At 44.7% G+C, this 17,812-nt stretch overlaps 1 protein-coding gene across 1 annotated transcript; it reads left to right on the forward strand.

The window, feature by feature from the left end:
• The first annotated feature begins 2,417 nt into the window (after positions 1–2,417).
• Positions 2,418–12,461, forward strand: Vim (vimentin). Its single transcript, XM_069990440.1, has 9 exons — positions 2,418–3,248; positions 3,986–4,046; positions 7,642–7,737; positions 7,823–7,984; positions 8,380–8,505; positions 9,352–9,572; positions 10,010–10,053; positions 10,779–10,864; positions 12,088–12,461. The coding sequence occupies exons 1-9, from the start codon at positions 2,686–2,688 to the stop codon at positions 12,127–12,129; spliced, it is 1,401 nt and encodes a 466-aa protein (XP_069846541.1). The 5' UTR covers positions 2,418–2,685; the 3' UTR covers positions 12,130–12,461.
• Positions 12,462–17,812: the final 5,351 nt, after the last annotated feature.

The following is a 17,812-nucleotide window of genomic DNA, read 5'->3' on the forward strand; positions in this document are numbered from 1 at the left end:
ACATTTCATGTGGGAGGAAGGCCCACCCTGCCTTTCCCCAGGCACCCCAGGGAAGTCACTATTCTCATCCTAAGGGTTCCAGGCAATCTCACAATGGTGACATTTGCTGGCCAGTGGCTTAAATAAAGGACTCTCAGTAAGCAAGATGGTAATGTGAAGCAGAGTTCTCCCCAGGAATGCTCTTTGGGAAAGACTCCCAATGAAAGAGAGCATAAAGCCACAGCAGAAGAGCTGGGTCCCAGAGGGTCCCACAGCTCAACCGTGGCAGAGACTTTCAGCAGAACTCACTGAGAGGAGGTAAACAAATTGTTGCTTGGGGGAAAAAAAAAGAGTCAGCATAAATCCTTCATGTGGCTAATTTTTTTTAAAATGCCAAATAATCTCCAGTACTTTCTGCCTCCACTCAAACTGGGGAAACTTAGTTCTCCTCCCCCTCTTAATTATTCACTGTAGAACACACTTTATAGTGTTTCTCAAGTCAATTCTTCCAGTACTTCATAAATCTAAATACTCTGGAAATGGGGAAAAAAAGAAACTTCATGTGTTTTCTGTTTCTTGTGTGTGTGTGTGTGTGTGTGTGTGTGTGTGTGTGTGTGTGTGTGTGAACCTTTTTGCTCAAGGCTAGTGCTTGAGCCACACCTCCAATTCTGGCTTTTTTTTTTGGGGGGGGGGATGGTTAATTGGAGATAGGAGGCCCCAGCTGGCCTCAAATCTTGATCCTCAGATCTCAGCCCTCTGACTAGATAGGCTTACAGGCATGAGTCACCAGTGCCAGGTCTCCAATTGCTGCTCAATCACAGGGACCCCTCCAAGTCCTGCTGTGATTACCACAGCATGAAACCAGACCACAGTCCTGGAGGGTTTATTTCCCTGGGAACGTGAAGGTGGCCGGGTCTGGACACGCTCCATGTCCTGCACCCCCAGACTCTGTGGAGAGTTTCAGTTCCATCATTCCAAAATCGGATTGCACAAACTCTTGTAGCCAACAGGACCTTGTGACATTATCCAGACAGATGACCAGATTGCTGGCCTGTCCATCGCTGTCCTCAAATTAACACATAAATCTATTTCCTCCAAACACTCTGTCGTTAGAGTTATATAACTGCCTTTCATTTGAACTCATTCATCAAACTGGAGGGTGGGGATTAAAGACCTAATTTAATTCTTGAATGGGCTCAGATTTTACTTTTAATGACTTCCACTACTCACAGAAATAAAACAGTGATCGCTCGATTTGATTTTTGAAGCTCGAATCGCCGCGTTTCCTCTTTCACCAAGAACTTCGCTGTTCCTGCTCTCCACGTCGGGTGTGGTTTGATGGGGAGGGAGGGGGGACAAAAAGAGAAGAGAGGGAGCGGGGGAGGGGGCCGGCAAGCAACTTCAGAAGGAGAGTCCTTCCGGCCTTCTTGTGGTCTCCGAGACCCGCCTTTGGCGGCTCTCCAGGATGTGTAGAAGGTTCACACCAAGAGAGGAATAAAGCCAGACTTTGGAGAGTTCTTAAGAATTCCGGGCGCTCACGGCTTCCCCGGCGCCCCCTGCCCCGTGCACCCCAAGACCGCCCCCCCCCGCACACATCAAAACAACAGCCTAGATCGAAGTTGGTAAAACTTAAGAGCCCCGGGGGCTCGCCGTTCCGAATCCCCAAGTCAATCAACCAATCTCATCTAACGGTTTCTCCTAAACCGCTAGAGAGCCTGCAACTTCGGCGGGGCATCCGTGAGTGAGTCACGGGCCCGGTGACTCAACGACCCCACCCCGGTCCCCTGGGCTTTCACCCGGAGCTCTGGCGTCCACGGCTGGACTGAATCCACGAGGCCCCGGAGATCAGGACTCCCCCCCTCTCCGCCCCGAGGCCCACGATCAAGTTGCTAAGAGGCGCGGGGGGCGCGCGCGCCCGCAGCCGCAGCCTTCGCTGGGCCAGAGAGCGGTGCACCGCACGGCGACGACGTCCGGCGCCGGGCTGCGTGCGCCCCGCGCTCGGGTCTCGGGGCCTCTTTTGTTTCTTCTTTGTGTCTCTCGATCCGCTGGATCGCTTACGCCAGCTCCCCCCCCCCCGCCCCCGAGCCCCTTCCCTGCTTCTTTGCCCGCGGGTCTCCCCACACACCGGTCCACCCATCCACGCCCCGCGGGCCTCAGCCCTGCGGCCGCTCCCTTCCACGCCCCTTTGGAGACTTTGGGGGCTTCCTTTCGGGGCGCTCGTGTCTCCCCACGCCGGGCGATCCCGTCCTTTCTCAGCCCATGTCCTCCCTCCCCCCCCCCCATGCCCAACTTGAGCAGAGTTGGGGGCCATCTTCAGGAAAGCTCCTGAAAGTCCCAGACTAGACGAAGAAGTAACGGGATCGTGCCGAGAAAGAAGGCTTGGGGAGGGTGGGTGTGGGTGTGGGTGTGTGCGGCGGGGGGGGGGGGGGACCGCACCCCGCGCTCCCCGCCCGCCTCCTTCACTTCTTGCCGGGTCCCCATTGGCTGGCGCGCTCCGGGGTGGGGGTGGCGGTGGGAGGGGACCCCTCTTTCCTAACCGGGTTATAAAAACAGCGTCCTCGGCGGGGTCCCGTCCTCTGCCGCTCCAGCTCCGGGGTCCCCGCGCCAGAGACGTAGCAGCCTCCCCCCGCAGCCACCTCGCGCGCCCTCGCTCGCTCAGAGCCGGTCCGCAGCCGCCCAGCCCAACGCCTCTCCCGCTCCTCAGCCATGTCCACCCGATCGATGTCCTCCTCCTCCTACCGCAGGATGTTCGGCGGGCCCGGCACCGGGAGCCGACCGAGCTCCAGCCGGAGCTACGTGACCACGTCCACCCGCACTTACAGCCTGGGCAGCGCGCTGCGCCCCAGCACCCACCGGAGCCTCTACGCTTCGTCCCCGGGCGGCGGCTACGTGACGCGCTCCTCGGCGGTGCGGGTGCGCAGCGCGGTGCCCGGCGTGCGCCTGCTGCAGGACTCGGTGGACTTCTCGCTGGCCGACGCCATCAACACCGAGTTCAAGAACACCCGCACCAACGAGAAGGTCGAGCTGCAGGAGCTCAACGACCGCTTCGCCAACTACATCGACAAGGTGCGCTTCCTGGAGCAGCAGAACAAGATCCTGCTGGCCGAGCTGGAGCAGCTCAAGGGCCAGGGTAAGTCGAGGCTGGGGGACCTCTACGAGGAGGAGATGCGGGAGCTGCGGCGCCAGGTGGACCAGCTCACCAACGAAAAAGCCCGCGTGGAAGTGGAACGGGACAATCTGGGCGAGGACATCATGCGGCTCCGGGAGAAGTAAGGAGGTGTCCCGCTCCGAGTATCGCGGGGGGGGGGGGAAGAGGGAGGGAGGGCAGAGGGAGGGCGGGGGAGAGCAGGAGGGGGGCAGGGAGTGGGGACGCTGCTCTCCCCCCTCCCCTTTAAAAGGGCTGCCACGCCCTTGGCGATGTGGCGGGGCGGTGGCTACCCGGGGGACGGGGGGAGGAGGGAGCAGGGCTGTGGCTGAGTCGCGCGCCCCGCCCTGAACCCCGACTTTGTAGCTGACACTTGTTTCCCTTCCAATCCCCTCTCCCCCCTCCACTCCTCGCCCAGAGTTTTTTTTTTTTTAACATTTCAAAGTCAGATTGCTTTAAAACAAACAAAACTTCCCTTTCTCTGTGTGCGTGGAGGGCTCCCCTTAAACTTTCCAAAAGTGTTTTGTGTTTTTTTTCTGGCTCTTTCTGGCGAGCTGCCAGTTTTACCAGGCGGGAGGAGAGGGTGATCCTGAAGGCTGAGAGACAAAGGGGGGGGGTGGTGCCTGAGGCTTCTTCGAGGCGAGCGGCGGGTGGGGGGGGGCGGTGGGGGGGGGTTCGCCTGGCAGGACCATGCAACTTCCAGCGATCGGATCCCGCCTCAAACCTGCCCCGGGAGCGCAGTTTTAAAAGCCGCGGGTGGCGACAGTGTCTCGGGGCTGGGGCGACTTGGAGGTTGGGTGTGGTCGCCCCACCCTGGCCAGTTCCCCAGTTCCCCTTTGGTTAACGCGCAAACTGTTTCAGATTGCAGGAAGAGATGATGCAGCGAGAGGAAGCCGAGAGCACCCTGCAATCTTTCAGACAGGTTTGTAGATTCTCTTCCCCACTCGTGGCCACCGGACCCCACCCAACCAAGCCATATGAAATTCTAAAAGTTAAACTTCGCTCGAGTGGAAGAAGGTGCCCAGCTTGCCAACCGTGGGCCTCTAGTGGAGGGAGAGCTTACCATTTGGAGCTACTCTGCATAAAAACCCTGAGATTTCAGCTGTCCCTAAGGACAAAAAGAAAACCTTCTGACTTTCTCCTTTGTTTCAAGATCCCCCCCCCCCATTTCTTCCCAGAGAAGGATTGCAACATCCCCCTTTTATTTGTGAAACACACTAACATTTTCGTTTCAAACAGCTACATTTTGACTTTGATTTTGTTTGTTTAATCCAGGGTAGCTAACTTTTTCAAGGCCACAAAAAGTAGTTTGTCCCTGAAAGTTTCCTTCTTCTTCTCCTTCTTCTCCAACTCCTCCTGCTCCTCCCCCTCCTCCCCCTCCTTCTCCTCCTCCCTCCCTCCTCCTCTCACCCCCTCCTCCTTCTTTTTGTGTAGCACCAGGGCTTGAACTTCAGGCCTGGGAGCTATCCCTGAGCTGCTTTTGCTCAAAGCTAGTGTTCAACCATTGAGCCACATCTCCACTTGCAGACTTTACTGAGGGTAAGAAATTTAGTTCAACTGGAATGAAGCCAACATGTTTTTTTCTTCCTTGCAAGTTCTGTTGGGGCAGTAAAGTTAGATAGATGTATCACTATGCAAAACTATTTTGTGATCTAATGTGGGTGAAAAGAACCCATCTGTCCCCCGTGTCTGAAGGGTATTAATGGTTTCTATGGGCTTCACTATGGAATGTAGATACGGACATTCTGGCAAATGTGTGGCTCTGGACAGAAATAATAGGAGTCTTTGTGTTCCCACAGCAGCTTCTCAACAGGCTACATTCTTATTGAATATGTAATGATGTAAGCACTGTTCTAATTGGACAGAGTATTTGCTAACATCCGTTATCTATTATCTAGCCCAGACTTGGGAAGGACATGATGTGAAAAATTCTGTAAAGCTACAATCATTTCTCACATTTTAAAATGAAAAGTCTCTTTTATTGAGTTTTTACATTTTTAACACATATACCCTCTCTGTCTCTCTCTCTTTTGGGGGGGGTCTGGTCATGGGGCCTGAACTCTGGGCCTGGGTGCTGTCTCTCAGCTCTTCAGCTCAAGGCTAGCGCTCTACCACTTGAGCCACAGCGCCACTTCTGCTTTTTTCTTTCTGTTTATGTGGTGCTGAGGAATTGAACCCAGGGCTTCATGCATGCAAGGCAAGCGCTCTACCACTGAGCCACCTTCCCAGCCCCTCTCTGTCTCTTTAAACAAAAACTGAAGATTCTCAGCAGGAAGATTCTCAGTACAGTTTATAATCAAGAACACTTAACTGGGATTAGCTACAAAACACTCTCAGATCACTCTCAGATAAATTGTGTGTGTGTGTGTGTGTGTGTGTGTGTGTGTGTGTGTGTGTGTGTGTGTGTGTGTGTGTGTTGGTCTTGAACTCAGGGCCTTGGCACTGTCCTTGAGCTATTTTTTCTTTTCTCAATTCTAGCATTCTACCATATGAGCCACAACTCTACTTCTGACACTAGTGGTAGTTAACTGGAGAGAGGAGCCTTACAGGCTTTCTTGCCCATGCTGGCTTTGATCTTTGATCCTCAGCTCTCAGCTTCCAAACTAGCTAGGATTACAGGCCATGCTGGACTTATAGTTAACATTTTAAAGTGGAAACACATTGCCAAGTTAATGGTTCATTTCAATCACTGATCATTTATGGTCTGCCTGCTTGCCTGCCTGCCTGCCTTCCCTCCCTTCCTCCTTCCCTCCCTCTTTCTCTCCCTCCTTCCTCCCTCCTTCCCCCTCTCTTTCTTCCTTCCTTCCTCCCACCTTCTCTCCCTCCTTCCCCCTCCCTCCCTCCCTTCTTTCTTTCTTTCTTTCTTTCTTTCTTTCTTTCTTTCTTTCTTTCTTTCTTTCTTTCTTTCTTTCTTTCTTTCTTTCTTTCATCTGTCACAGGACTTTAACTCAGGGCTTGAGCAGTGTCCCTGAGCTCTTTTGCTCAAGGTTAGTGCTCTACCACTTTGAGCCACAGCAACACTTCTGGTTTTCTGGTGGTTAATTGGAGATAAGAGACTTTCCTGCCCATGCTGGCTTTGAACCATGATCATCAGATCTCAGCCACCTGAGGTGCTAGGATTATAGATGTGAGCCATCAGCGCCTGGCTCACAGCTATTCTTTCTGCAATGTTTTCTGCAGAGTACTGAGTTAAAATGAATGGATGCGAAATAGTCCTTGTTTGGAGATTAAATAAAATACTTCATTCTCAACTGTGAAACAGTATGTCCCATTGAACTTTATAAAAGGGACAGTCAATTATCTTTTATATCTTTTAAGACTTAGCAACAAGAATAAAATTTCCCACTCTGTTTATTATTATACCTTTTTATTATTTATTATGATCCCAGGATGGTCATAGGACTATCTTAACATCTTTAGATGGTAAGGCCATAAACTATAGTGCAAATACAATTGCCATCTTCCTGTCATTCCTTTAATGGGACATGAAACCTTAGTGGTGAGGTTGCACATTTAGTTTGTGATGTAGAACCTTATAAAAATTTTATGCATATAGTTCGATTCTAGGTAAACATTCTGACCAGTCATTCTGATACAAATTAAGTCACTAAAATGAACATGTGACAAGTGAGAAAGACAGCCCTTTCAAGGATGAATCAGAGAAGTTTTAGGAGAAACCACCAAAAGTATATGCAACTTAGAGTTACATTTCTTTTCCTTACTCCTGAATTACTTTTTACCAGTGCATTTCCTGAACTGGAAGGAATCGCTACTTGACAATGATGTAGACATGTTATCTGACTGTCAGATTAATGCAGAAGACTTGCATTACAGTTTGCTTTTTTTTTTTTTTTTTTAAGACCTTAGGGGCTGGGAATGTGGCTTAGTGGTAGAGTGACTAGCATGCATGAAGCCCTGGGTTCAATTCCTCAGTACCAGAGAAACAGAAAAAGCTGGAAGTGTCGCTGTGGCTCAAGTGGTAGAGTGCTAGCCTTGAGCAAAGGAAGCTCAGGGCCTGAGTTCAAGCCCCAAGACTGGCAAAAAAAAAAAAAAAAAAAAAAAAAAGAAGACTGTAGAAATCTGAGGAAACTTCCAAACTGTGAATTTCTATGTGAAACAAACTCCTGAGTTGTAAACTCATGGAGTTTTAAGTTCTAGTTAACTCATTAAATTACAAAAATTAAATCTTAAAAATGTTGTCATTGATTTTTAGGATTTAAGAAGTGACCATAGAACCTCAATGGTAAAAGTGTGGGTTCTGGGAAAATTGAGTACGTGTTGCCATGTTGGCATACATTTGCTTATGAATTATCTGTAAACACAGTGGCTCCTGATGCAAATGCACGGTGAAGAAAAGAAAGCATATTTTAGCAAAACATTAAAGGATTTATACATTTATTCAAGAATCAAAACAGTTAACCCTTTCCACAGTTAAAGATACTAAGTTCATATGGTTAATTCATAATGGATAGATGATATAAAGCCCCTTCATGTTTTCATTTCTCTGTTCAACACAGGATGTGGATAATGCGTCTCTGTCACGCCTTGACCTTGAGCGTAAAGTGGAATCGTTGCAAGAAGAGATTGCCTTTTTGAAGAAGCTACATGATGAGGTACGTGGACCAAGGCTGAGAGAAGGAATGAAGCCAAAGCTCCCTTCATCACTCTGCATGACTGGCTTGTCTCTTCTTCTCTCAGGAGATCCAGGAGCTGCAGGCTCAGATTCAGGAGCAGCATGTCCAGATCGACATGGATGTATCCAAGCCTGACCTCACTGCTGCTCTGAGGGACGTCCGTCAGCAGTACGAAAGCGTGGCTGCGAAGAACCTCCAGGAGGCGGAGGAATGGTACAAGTCCAAGGTAGGGAGATAACCAATGTGGCCAGAACACAAGCAAAGAGCTGTCCTCTGCAACCATGTACCTCTCTGTGATTCCTACATATAATTTCAGCTCTGTTCCATTCCCATGCCCGCCTTTTAACTTTTCAAACTGCTTCCAACACCTCCCTTAGAACAGCAGGGACCCCATTTGCTTTCACCAGGACTTTAACCTCCACCATTGTTCTTAAGTGAGCGAAGTAGACTGAATTCTACTTGAAAACCTACCAGCCTCAACATTCCTCTGATCTTTCCCTGGCTTTCAAAACAGGGGTTTGGTTCCATTCCAGAAAGCACAGAGTGTTATGATCTCTCTCTTCCTAAGCGAGCAGAAAGGTTGGGATGCGGCAGATCTTCATGCTGATTTCTTCCTGACAGTTTGCTGACCTCTCAGAGGCTGCTAACCGCAACAACGATGCCCTGCGCCAGGCGAAGCAGGAGTCCAACGAGTACCGCAGACAGGTGCAGTCCCTCACTTGCGAAGTGGATGCGCTTAAAGGAACTGTAAGTACCCGGCCATGGTGAAACTGAGGCATAATGAACTGGTGACCAAGCTAATGGTGATTCCTGAGCAAACTTTCAAATTGAATTATATGTATAACTTATAGATGATATAAATTATACTTTTGCTGGTTAATTGGAGATAAAAATCTCATGGACTTTTCTGCCCAGGCTGGCTTCAAATCATGATCCTCAGATCTGAGTCTCCTGACTAGCTAGGATTACAGGTTACAGGTGTGAGCTACCACGTACCTGATTTAAAATTCTATCTATTATCTATCTATCTATCTATCTATCTATCTATCTATCTATCAATCAATCATCTATCTATCTATTATATATATATATATGTACACATATATCATTTTATTGCTATTTTTTTTGCCAGTCCTGGGGCTTGAACTCAGGGCTTGGACACTGTCCCTGAGCTTCTTTTGCTCAAGGCTATTTATTGCTATTATTAAGATCTTCAAAAAAGAAAGATACTTACCTACCTTATGACATGGTAATCCCTCTGTACAGTATCTTTTAAATTTTTATACTTTTAATCCAAAGAAAATGAATTGCCTGGACAGACTGGGAAACCACTAAATGGTGTGGTTCGCCTGTAATCTCAGCACTTGGAAGGCCAGGGTAGGAGGATTGTGAGTTTGAAGGTAGCCTATTCTACATAGTGAGATCTGACCCTCACAAAACAAAGCAACACCACCCAAGGAAGACTTGGTACTTTTATTCTCCATCACAAATTAGATGGGGGAACCAATTGCCAGTAAGGTAAATTATGGTGCATGGTGTATTAGTGGTTCTCTTGTGGAAAGTAACCTCAGCAGCCCCTCTCACTTCTTGTAGAATGAGTCTCTGGAGCGCCAGATGCGTGAAATGGAAGAGAACTTTTCTCTCGAAGCTGCTAACTACCAAGACACTATTGGCCGCCTTCAGGATGAGATTCAGAACATGAAAGAAGAGATGGCTCGTCACCTTCGTGAATACCAAGACCTGCTCAATGTTAAGATGGCCCTTGACATTGAGATTGCCACCTACAGGAAGCTGCTGGAGGGAGAGGAGAGCAGGTAGAGGGCATAGACTTGCATGTATGAATGAATAGTTGACCTTCTCAAGGTGCTTTGTCTCCTAGCTATGGCCATTATCTTCTCTAATCACTAGGACATTTCTTCCAGAGAGCTCATTATATAGATGTGGACTTAAGTGACTTGCCATAGTTAGAGCTAATTAATGGCAGATCTGGGATTTGAACCCAAGTCTTGGTCAAAGCCAGGGCTCCTTCCTTTCTATAATCCCAGTAGTTCACACCTTGGTGGAGTAAATGCTTGGAGTAAAATCTTTCAAATGTACTTAAGGAGATCAAGCAAGGATAAATGCTTACAAAACAACCTATGAATTACCAGAGACAATTTTCCTATTTGACAAAAGATATTGCATAAAAATGTATCCCTTGTTGGCTATTATCCAATCATTTTGCTGATTTTCTTTATCGTTTTTTAAATAGGATTTCTCTGCCTCTTCCAAACTTTGCCTCCTTGAATCTGAGAGGTAAGTGCTTCAATTCATTTATGAAAAAATCACCAGACTCATTTTAAAATGTCTGCAAGAGGAAAATTACATAAAATATCTATCATTTCATTTTTCATTATAGATTTCATTTTATTTATTTATTTGTCTGTCCAGGGCTTGAGCTCAGTACGAGTTCTTGAACTCACAGTCTTGCATTCTCACTTGTTTTTTTCACTTAAAGATAATATCCTACTATATGAGCCACACTGCCATTTCCAGTTTTTTGCTGGTTAAGTATAGATAAGAGTCTCTCAATCTTTTTCTACCCAAGTTGGCATGAAACCAAGATCTTAAAACCTCAGATCTTAGCTTCCTGAGTAATGAAGGATTATAGGCATGAGCCATGGATACCCAGCTTATATTTTTGCTTATATGTGGTTCAGACCTATGGCCTTGTGCATGAGAATCAAGTGCTCACCACTTGAGCTATAATCCCAGCCCAACTGCCATAATTTTCTAACCTAAGTATACTCTTGTACTTTCTACCTCAAGATTAGTATGAATTCGATTTTACTTATTCCTAAGGGAGTATATATTCAAGTGCTTGCTTACCCAGAAACTAGCCCGTATTAGCCACCAACTTTTCAAACAGACAGTGCCTTATAGAAATATTTTGGAGTAGCTCTTTAAACAGTTGCAAAAAAAGATCATAATAACTACTTTAATTTTTCATTATTATTCATTTTCATGTTTTTTTAATTCAGAAACTAATCTGGATTCACTTCCTCTGGTGGACACCCATTCTAAAAGAACACTTCTGATCAAGACAGTGGAAACTAGAGATGGACAGGTTGGTATCTTTTGGATAAAAAATGAAGTAGAGCAATCAATAACAATTTTTAAAAAACATTACAGCATTCCAGATAGGCATTTTTTTTCTCTTTTAAGTCAATGCATCAGTCACAGTTAGCTGCCTTGAGAAGTTCTTGTTTCTCTGTGTCTACTAAAAGAACAGGCAACTAATCATATACATATATATATGGTTAACTAATTATTTGTTTGCTGGAGGTGAGGATGAGCTAGCGTGTTTCCTGCACTCCAAAAGTACTAATTTATTCTGGTACTTAATTGGAAAAATGAAGTAAACTTCATGTTCCTCCATTATATAACCATGTTAAACTACTTCAGTTCATGAGTTCTGTACTCCCTCCCCTCTCTTTCTCCCTCCTTCCCCCCTCCCTCTCTCACTTCCTTCCTTCCTTCCCTCCCTACCTCCTTCCCTCTCTCCCTCCCTCCCTCCCTTCCTTCCTTCCTCCCTCCCTCCCTATCTTCCTTCCTTCTTTCTTCTCTCCCTCCCTCGCTTCCTCCCTCCCTTCCTTCTTCCTTCCTTCCTTGCTTCCTTCCTCCCTCCCTCCCTCCCACCCTCCCTCCCCTTCTTTCCTCCCTCCCTTCCTTCTTCCTTCCCTCCTTCCTTCCTTCCTTCCTTCCTTCCTTCCTCCCTCCCCTTCTTTCCTCCCTCCCTTCCTTATTTCCTTCCATTACTGGGCATAAACTCTGAGTCTCAGTTGCTAGGTAAGCACTCTACTAGCCAGCTTTGTCTCCTGCAGCCCTTTTAGCACTGGTTATTTTGCCTGGGTTGCAGTCCTCCTGTTTACCACTTTCTCCAGTAGATGGGATGACAGGTGCATGCCACCATGTCTAACTACTTCCACTAAAATGGAGTCTTGCAAACTTGTGGATCCAGACTGTCCTTGAAATGCAATTGTTATGATTTCAATTTCCCATGTTGTTAGGATTACAGGCATGAGCCATCACATCTAGGTATAAATATTGTGGGTTTTTTTTTCTGCACTCCATTAGACACTTATTTTAGCTGTAGGTGAAGGTGACCTTACATGTGTAGTTGCTTCTCCTTGTTGTCACCCTTGCCACATAGAACAGCATGACCTTCCAGCTTGCACAACACATGATCCATGCTTAGTAGGATTTTGTTTTTGCTCTGATTGATGGGATAATTTAGAGATTTGCATGCAGTATTCAATTTGATTTAAGGCTTATTTCTTCTCTTCACAGGTTATCAATGAAACTTCTCAGCATCATGATGATCTTGAATAAAAAATGCACACTCTTAGTGCAGCAATATATTACCAGCAAGAATAAAAAAGAGAATCATATCTTAAAGAAACAGCTTTCAAGTGCCTTTCTGCAGTTTTCCAGGAGCGCAAGATAGATTTGGAATAGTTATAAGCTCTAGTTCTTAACAACCGACACTTCTCAAAGATTTAGAGGGAAAAACCGTTTACAACACATAATCTAGTTTACAAAGAAGTCTTGTGCTAGAATACTTTTTAAAAAGTATTTTTGAATACCATTAAAACTGCTTTCTTTTTTCCAGCAAATACCTGACCAACTTGTTTCTGCTTTAATAAACCTTTGGAAAAACTCTTCTGATGTGTTATTTACTTTTCTTTTAGGTCCTATTGGATAATTTGTTGCTAAAATCAGTTCTAGGTTTTAAGGTAACTTAATGAAATTTATTTATACTGAAGACATAGTTTGATAGAGTTCATTTTTCTTTGATTGTTATTATTATCACTATTTTTGTTGTTGTTGTTGGTTGTGGGTCTTGAACTCTGGGCCTGGGCACTGTTCCTCAGCTCTTCAGCTCAAGGCAAGTGCTCTACCACTTGAGCCACAGCACCACTTCCGGCTTTTTCTGTTAATGTGGTGCTGAGGAATGGAACTCAGGGCCTCATGCATGCAAGGCAAGTGTTCTACCACTTGAGCCACAGCGCTACTTCTGGTTTTCTGGTATTTTATTGGAGATAAGAATTTCCTGGGCTGGTTTTGAACTGTGATCCTCAGATCTCAGCCTCCTGAGCTAGGATTACAGGCGTGAGCCACCAGCACATGGCTATTATTACTATTTTTTACATAGGCTTTTTGTGTCACTTATTAGTAGATGTATACTTCACATGAGCAAAGCCAGGGAGTTCAAATCTTAGAACATTCACATGAGCCTGTTCACCCTTGTGTGTTCATGGGCACACACATATGGTTCCTAGCTTACAATGGTTCAGCTTATTAAGGGTTTGTAATTTTACAATGTTGGCAAAGTGATACACATTCAGGAGAAGTTATACTTTGAAGTTTGCATTTGTTTGCAGGCTAACAATGTGCATTACAATCACCTCAAGAAATACTTGCCAGTGGTAGCAAGCTTTGGCTCCAAGTTACTTTTTTTTTTTTTTTTGGTGCTGGTCCTAGGGCTTGAATTCAGGACCTATGAGCTGTCCCTGTGCTTTTTGGCTTGAGACTAATGCTCTACCACTTGAGCCACAGCTCTACTTCTGGCTTTTTGGTAAATAAATGTAGATGAGAGTCTTGTGGACTTTCCTGTCCTGGCTGGTTTTTTTTTTTTTTTTTTTTTGGGTCCGGTCGTGGGGCCTGAACTCTGGGCCTGGGCGCTGTCCCTCAGCTCTTCAGCTCAAGGCTAGCACTCTACCACTTGAGCCACAGTGCCACTTCTGGCTTTTTTCTTTTTGCTTATGTGGTGCTGAGGAATCGAACCCAGGGCCTCATGCATGCAAGGCAAGCACTCTACCACTGAGCCACCTTCCCAGCCTCTTAAAAAATATTTTTATAACTTCTCCCCAGGCCTGCCCCTGGTATCCATGCCCAGCTGTTCTTCAAGAGGATATATTTGCAATAAATATATAAACTGTGAAATGATTGTAACATTTGAAAAATGCTATTAAGCACAAAACTAAAATTCCTGCCTATTCTGGGAAGGTGAGATTATGGCATCTCAATCACATGGTTAAACAAGACTGTTAGGGCTGGGAAAGTGGCTTAGTGGTAGAGTGCTTGCCTACCATGCATGAAGACCTGAGTTTGATTCCTCAGTACCACATAAAGAGAAAAAATCCAGAAGGGGTATTATGGCTCAAGGGGTAGAGTGCTAGCCTTGAGCAAAAGGAGCTCAGAGACAGTGCCCAAGCCCTGAGTTCAAGCCCCAAGACTGGCAAACAAACAAAAAACCAAGAATCACTGTAAGTATGTGAGGATTCAAAGCCTGAAGCAATAAGAATACATTGTCTACTCATGTAAAGCTTTTACATGCCAACCAATATGAGAAGAATTCAGGAGAGGGAAGATAAAATTTAGAAGAGAAAATATTTCCTGCAACACAGTTGTAATGGATGATAGCGTGTGTCCTGGAACGAAACCCTTTGAGATACATTCTTAGATTTCTCTAAGTCCCAAATTCCTATATTATCATTATCTCTCTCTTCCAAAAATTATGTGGTAGACATTTTTCTTCTTTTGAGTGGTATTAGGATTTGAACTAAGGGCATTGCTCTTGCTGAATGTGCTTACTTGGTTAGTGCTTTACCACTTGAGCCACACCTCCACTTCTGGCTTTTTGCTGTTTATTTTCTAGTGAATGTTTTTTTGTGTTTTGTTTTTGTCCCCAGACTGGCGCCAAACCCACAGTCCTCAGATCTCAGATTCCTGACTAGTTAGAATGACGTTTGCGAGCCAACAGTGCTTGGCTGTTGTAATTTTTGAATTAGTAACCATTGTTGTCTGCTGAGGGCAGCGGTAAGGTAGTTTGCTTAAGACCTTGCTGAAAGGTAATGACATTAGCTGTGTTCACCATTTAGTAGCCATAGGCATTGCAGGAGTAAAGAAAGGATTGGCTACTGAGGTGACTGACCTCTAGTGTTAGTGATCACACCCTGGCTTGACTGGCACAGTCAGATGATATTCATTGCTTCAGCACAATTAGGAATCATGCCCCTTTCCGATTCCCAAGTGTACTAGTTTATGTGGTCACCCTAGTCTTAGAATAATAGGAAAAGCTATTGATCAAAGGATCCAGTCCTCTTATCCCCTCCCACATTCTGATAATGTAGATTAAACGTGTGATCAACAGTACCAGTCCAGTATAAAATATGGAGATCTTTAGGCCCTTAAGAAACATTTTCTGGAAAAAAATTAATGTGAAGTAGATTCACATTTTAAATGTAAAGTCAATGTAAGTGTCTACTTCTGCTATTGTAAAAATTGTTTTTCAAACTAGGAATCCATGGAACATTCCTCAATATAATAAAGGCTATGGATGACAAACCTACAGCTAGCATTATACTTAATGGCAGAAAGTTAAACTCTGGAATGAGACAAGGATGTCTGCTCTCTCCACTCCTCTTCAACTTAGTATTAGAATGCCTACCTACAGCAATAAGACAAGATGCAAACATAAAGGGGATCCAAATAGAGAAAGATGAAGTAAAACTCTCCCTCTTTGCAGATGGCATGATCTTGTATTTAAAGAACCCCATAGAGTCCACTCCCAAATTACTTGAGCTGATCCAAAACTTTGGCAAAGTAGCAGGATATAAAATTAACCCTCAGAAACCAATGGCTTTCTTGTATGCCAATAACAAAAAGAGTGAGGCTGAAATTAGGAAAGCAATCCCTTTTGTAATAGCTCCACAAAAAATAAAATAGCTAGGAGTTAACTAAAGAGGTGAAGGACCTCTATAATAAAAACTTTAAGACCTGGAAAAGGAAATTAAAACAGAACTAGGGAAGTGGAAAACCTCCCATGCTCCTGGATTGGGAGGATTAACATCATGAAAATGGCAATACTGCCAAAGGCCATATACAAATTCAATGTGATACCTATCAATATCCCAACCTCATTCTTCAATGAAATAGATGAAGCAATCCAAAAATTCATATGGAACAATAAATGACCCCGAATAGCAAAAACGATCCTTAACTGAAAGAACAGTGCTGGAGGGATATCAATACCAAATTTCCAACTATACTACAAAGCTATAGTAACAAAAAGAGCTTGGTACTGGCACAAGAACAGACCTGAGGACCAATGGAATAGGAATGAAGACCCAGAAATGAACCTACAGACTATAGCCACCTAATCTTCGATAAGGGTGCTAAAAAAATAGAATGGAAGAAAGACAGCCTCTTCAGTAAATGGTGCTGGCACAATTGGCTAAACACCGTGGAAAACTAAAGCTAGATCCGAATTTATCACCCTGCACCAGAATCAACTTCAAATGGATCAAAGAACTCAGAGTCAAAGCAGACACTCTGAAAACATTACAGGATGGAATAGGAGAAACCCTAGGTCTCCTTGGCACAGGCTGAAATTTTCTTAATAGGGGCCCAGAAACACAACAAATCAACGAAACATTGGACAAATGGGATTGCATGAAACTGCAGAGTTTCTGCATGGCAAAGGACATAGCTAGCAAGATCAATAGAAAGCCCACGGACTGGGAGAAGATCTTCACGAGCCATAAAATGGACAAGGGTCTCATATCTAAAATATACTTAGAATTCAAAAATTTAAATCCTCCAACAACAAATCCTCAGAGAAACAACTGCCTGATAAATAAATGGTCTAAAGACTTAAAGAGAGACTTCTCTGAAGAGGAAATAAAAATGGCCATTAGACACATGAAGAAATGCTCATCTTCTCTAGCCATAAAAGAAATGCAAATCAAGACAACATTGATATTCCACCTTACTCCAGTTAGAATGGCTAAAATAAAAATAATAACAACAGATGCTGGAGGGGATGTGGCCAAAAGGGAACCTTACTGCATTGTTGGTGGGAGTGTTCAACCACTTTGGAAAGCAGTATGGAGATTCCTCAAAATACTCCACATAGAGCTCCCCTATGACCCAGCAATCCCTCTTTTGGGCATTTACCCAAACGATCATAAACAAGGTCATACCAAAGCTACCAGAACAACCATGTTTATTGCAGCATAGCTAAGGTATGGAACCAACCCAGATGCCCCCCAGTAGATGAATGGATCAAGAAAATTATATATATATATATATATATATATACAAACACACACACACACATACATACACACACATACACAATGGAATTCTATGTCTCCATCAGAAAGAATGACATCACCCCATTTGTTAGGAAATAGAAAGACTTGGAAAAATTATACTAAGTGAAGGAAGCCAGGCCCCCCAAAAATAGGTCCCATGGTTTCCCTTATTTGCAATAACTAGTACATGTCTAGGACAAGCAGAAAAGACCCAAAGCTATGTATGTATGAGCAGATAAGATGATGTTAAGTGAAATGAACCCAAGACAGGGACACAGGTGGTTTTGTTTTTCTTTCTTGCTATTGTTTTTAACGTACTATGTGATTCTTTTGTTTCTTTTGTATGTTCTTCCCCAACGTTATAACCCCTATCTTCACTGTATCTGATTCCGATGTCCTGCATCTTGTATACACATTTTTGTAATTTGGGGAGGGGAAGGGATATAGCAAAATGCTTAAATAAGGATACAGGTTAACCCATTCTAACAATGAGATATATAAGACACTATGTTGAAAATGGACTTTACAATTTCAGATGGGAGAGAGGGAGGGAGGAGTTGGGGAGGTAGGGAGGGAAGGGATGGTAGAGAAAAAACAATGGAGTAGGTAACAATGCTCAATAGGAAATGTACTCATTACCCTACAAATGTAACTGTAACCCCTCTGTACAGTATTTTTACAATAAAAATATATATGAAAAATTTGTTTTCAAGCTAGGTGCTGGTGGCTCATGCCTGTAATCCTAGCTACTAAGGAAGCTGAGATCTGAGGACTGTGGTTCAAAGCCAGCCTGGGCAGGAAAATCTGTGCAACTCTTATCTCCAATAAACCACCAGAAAACCAAAAGTGGCATTGTGGCTCAAGTGGTAGAGTGCTAGCCTTGAGCTGAATAGCTGAGGAACAGTGCCCAGGCC

This window comes from Dipodomys merriami, unplaced genomic scaffold (genome assembly GCF_024711535.1).
Source record: "Dipodomys merriami isolate MVZ:Mamm:240054 unplaced genomic scaffold, mDipMer1.0.p SCAF_4, whole genome shotgun sequence".
In the NCBI taxonomy this organism is placed as follows: Eukaryota; Metazoa; Chordata; class Mammalia; order Rodentia; family Heteromyidae; genus Dipodomys; species Dipodomys merriami.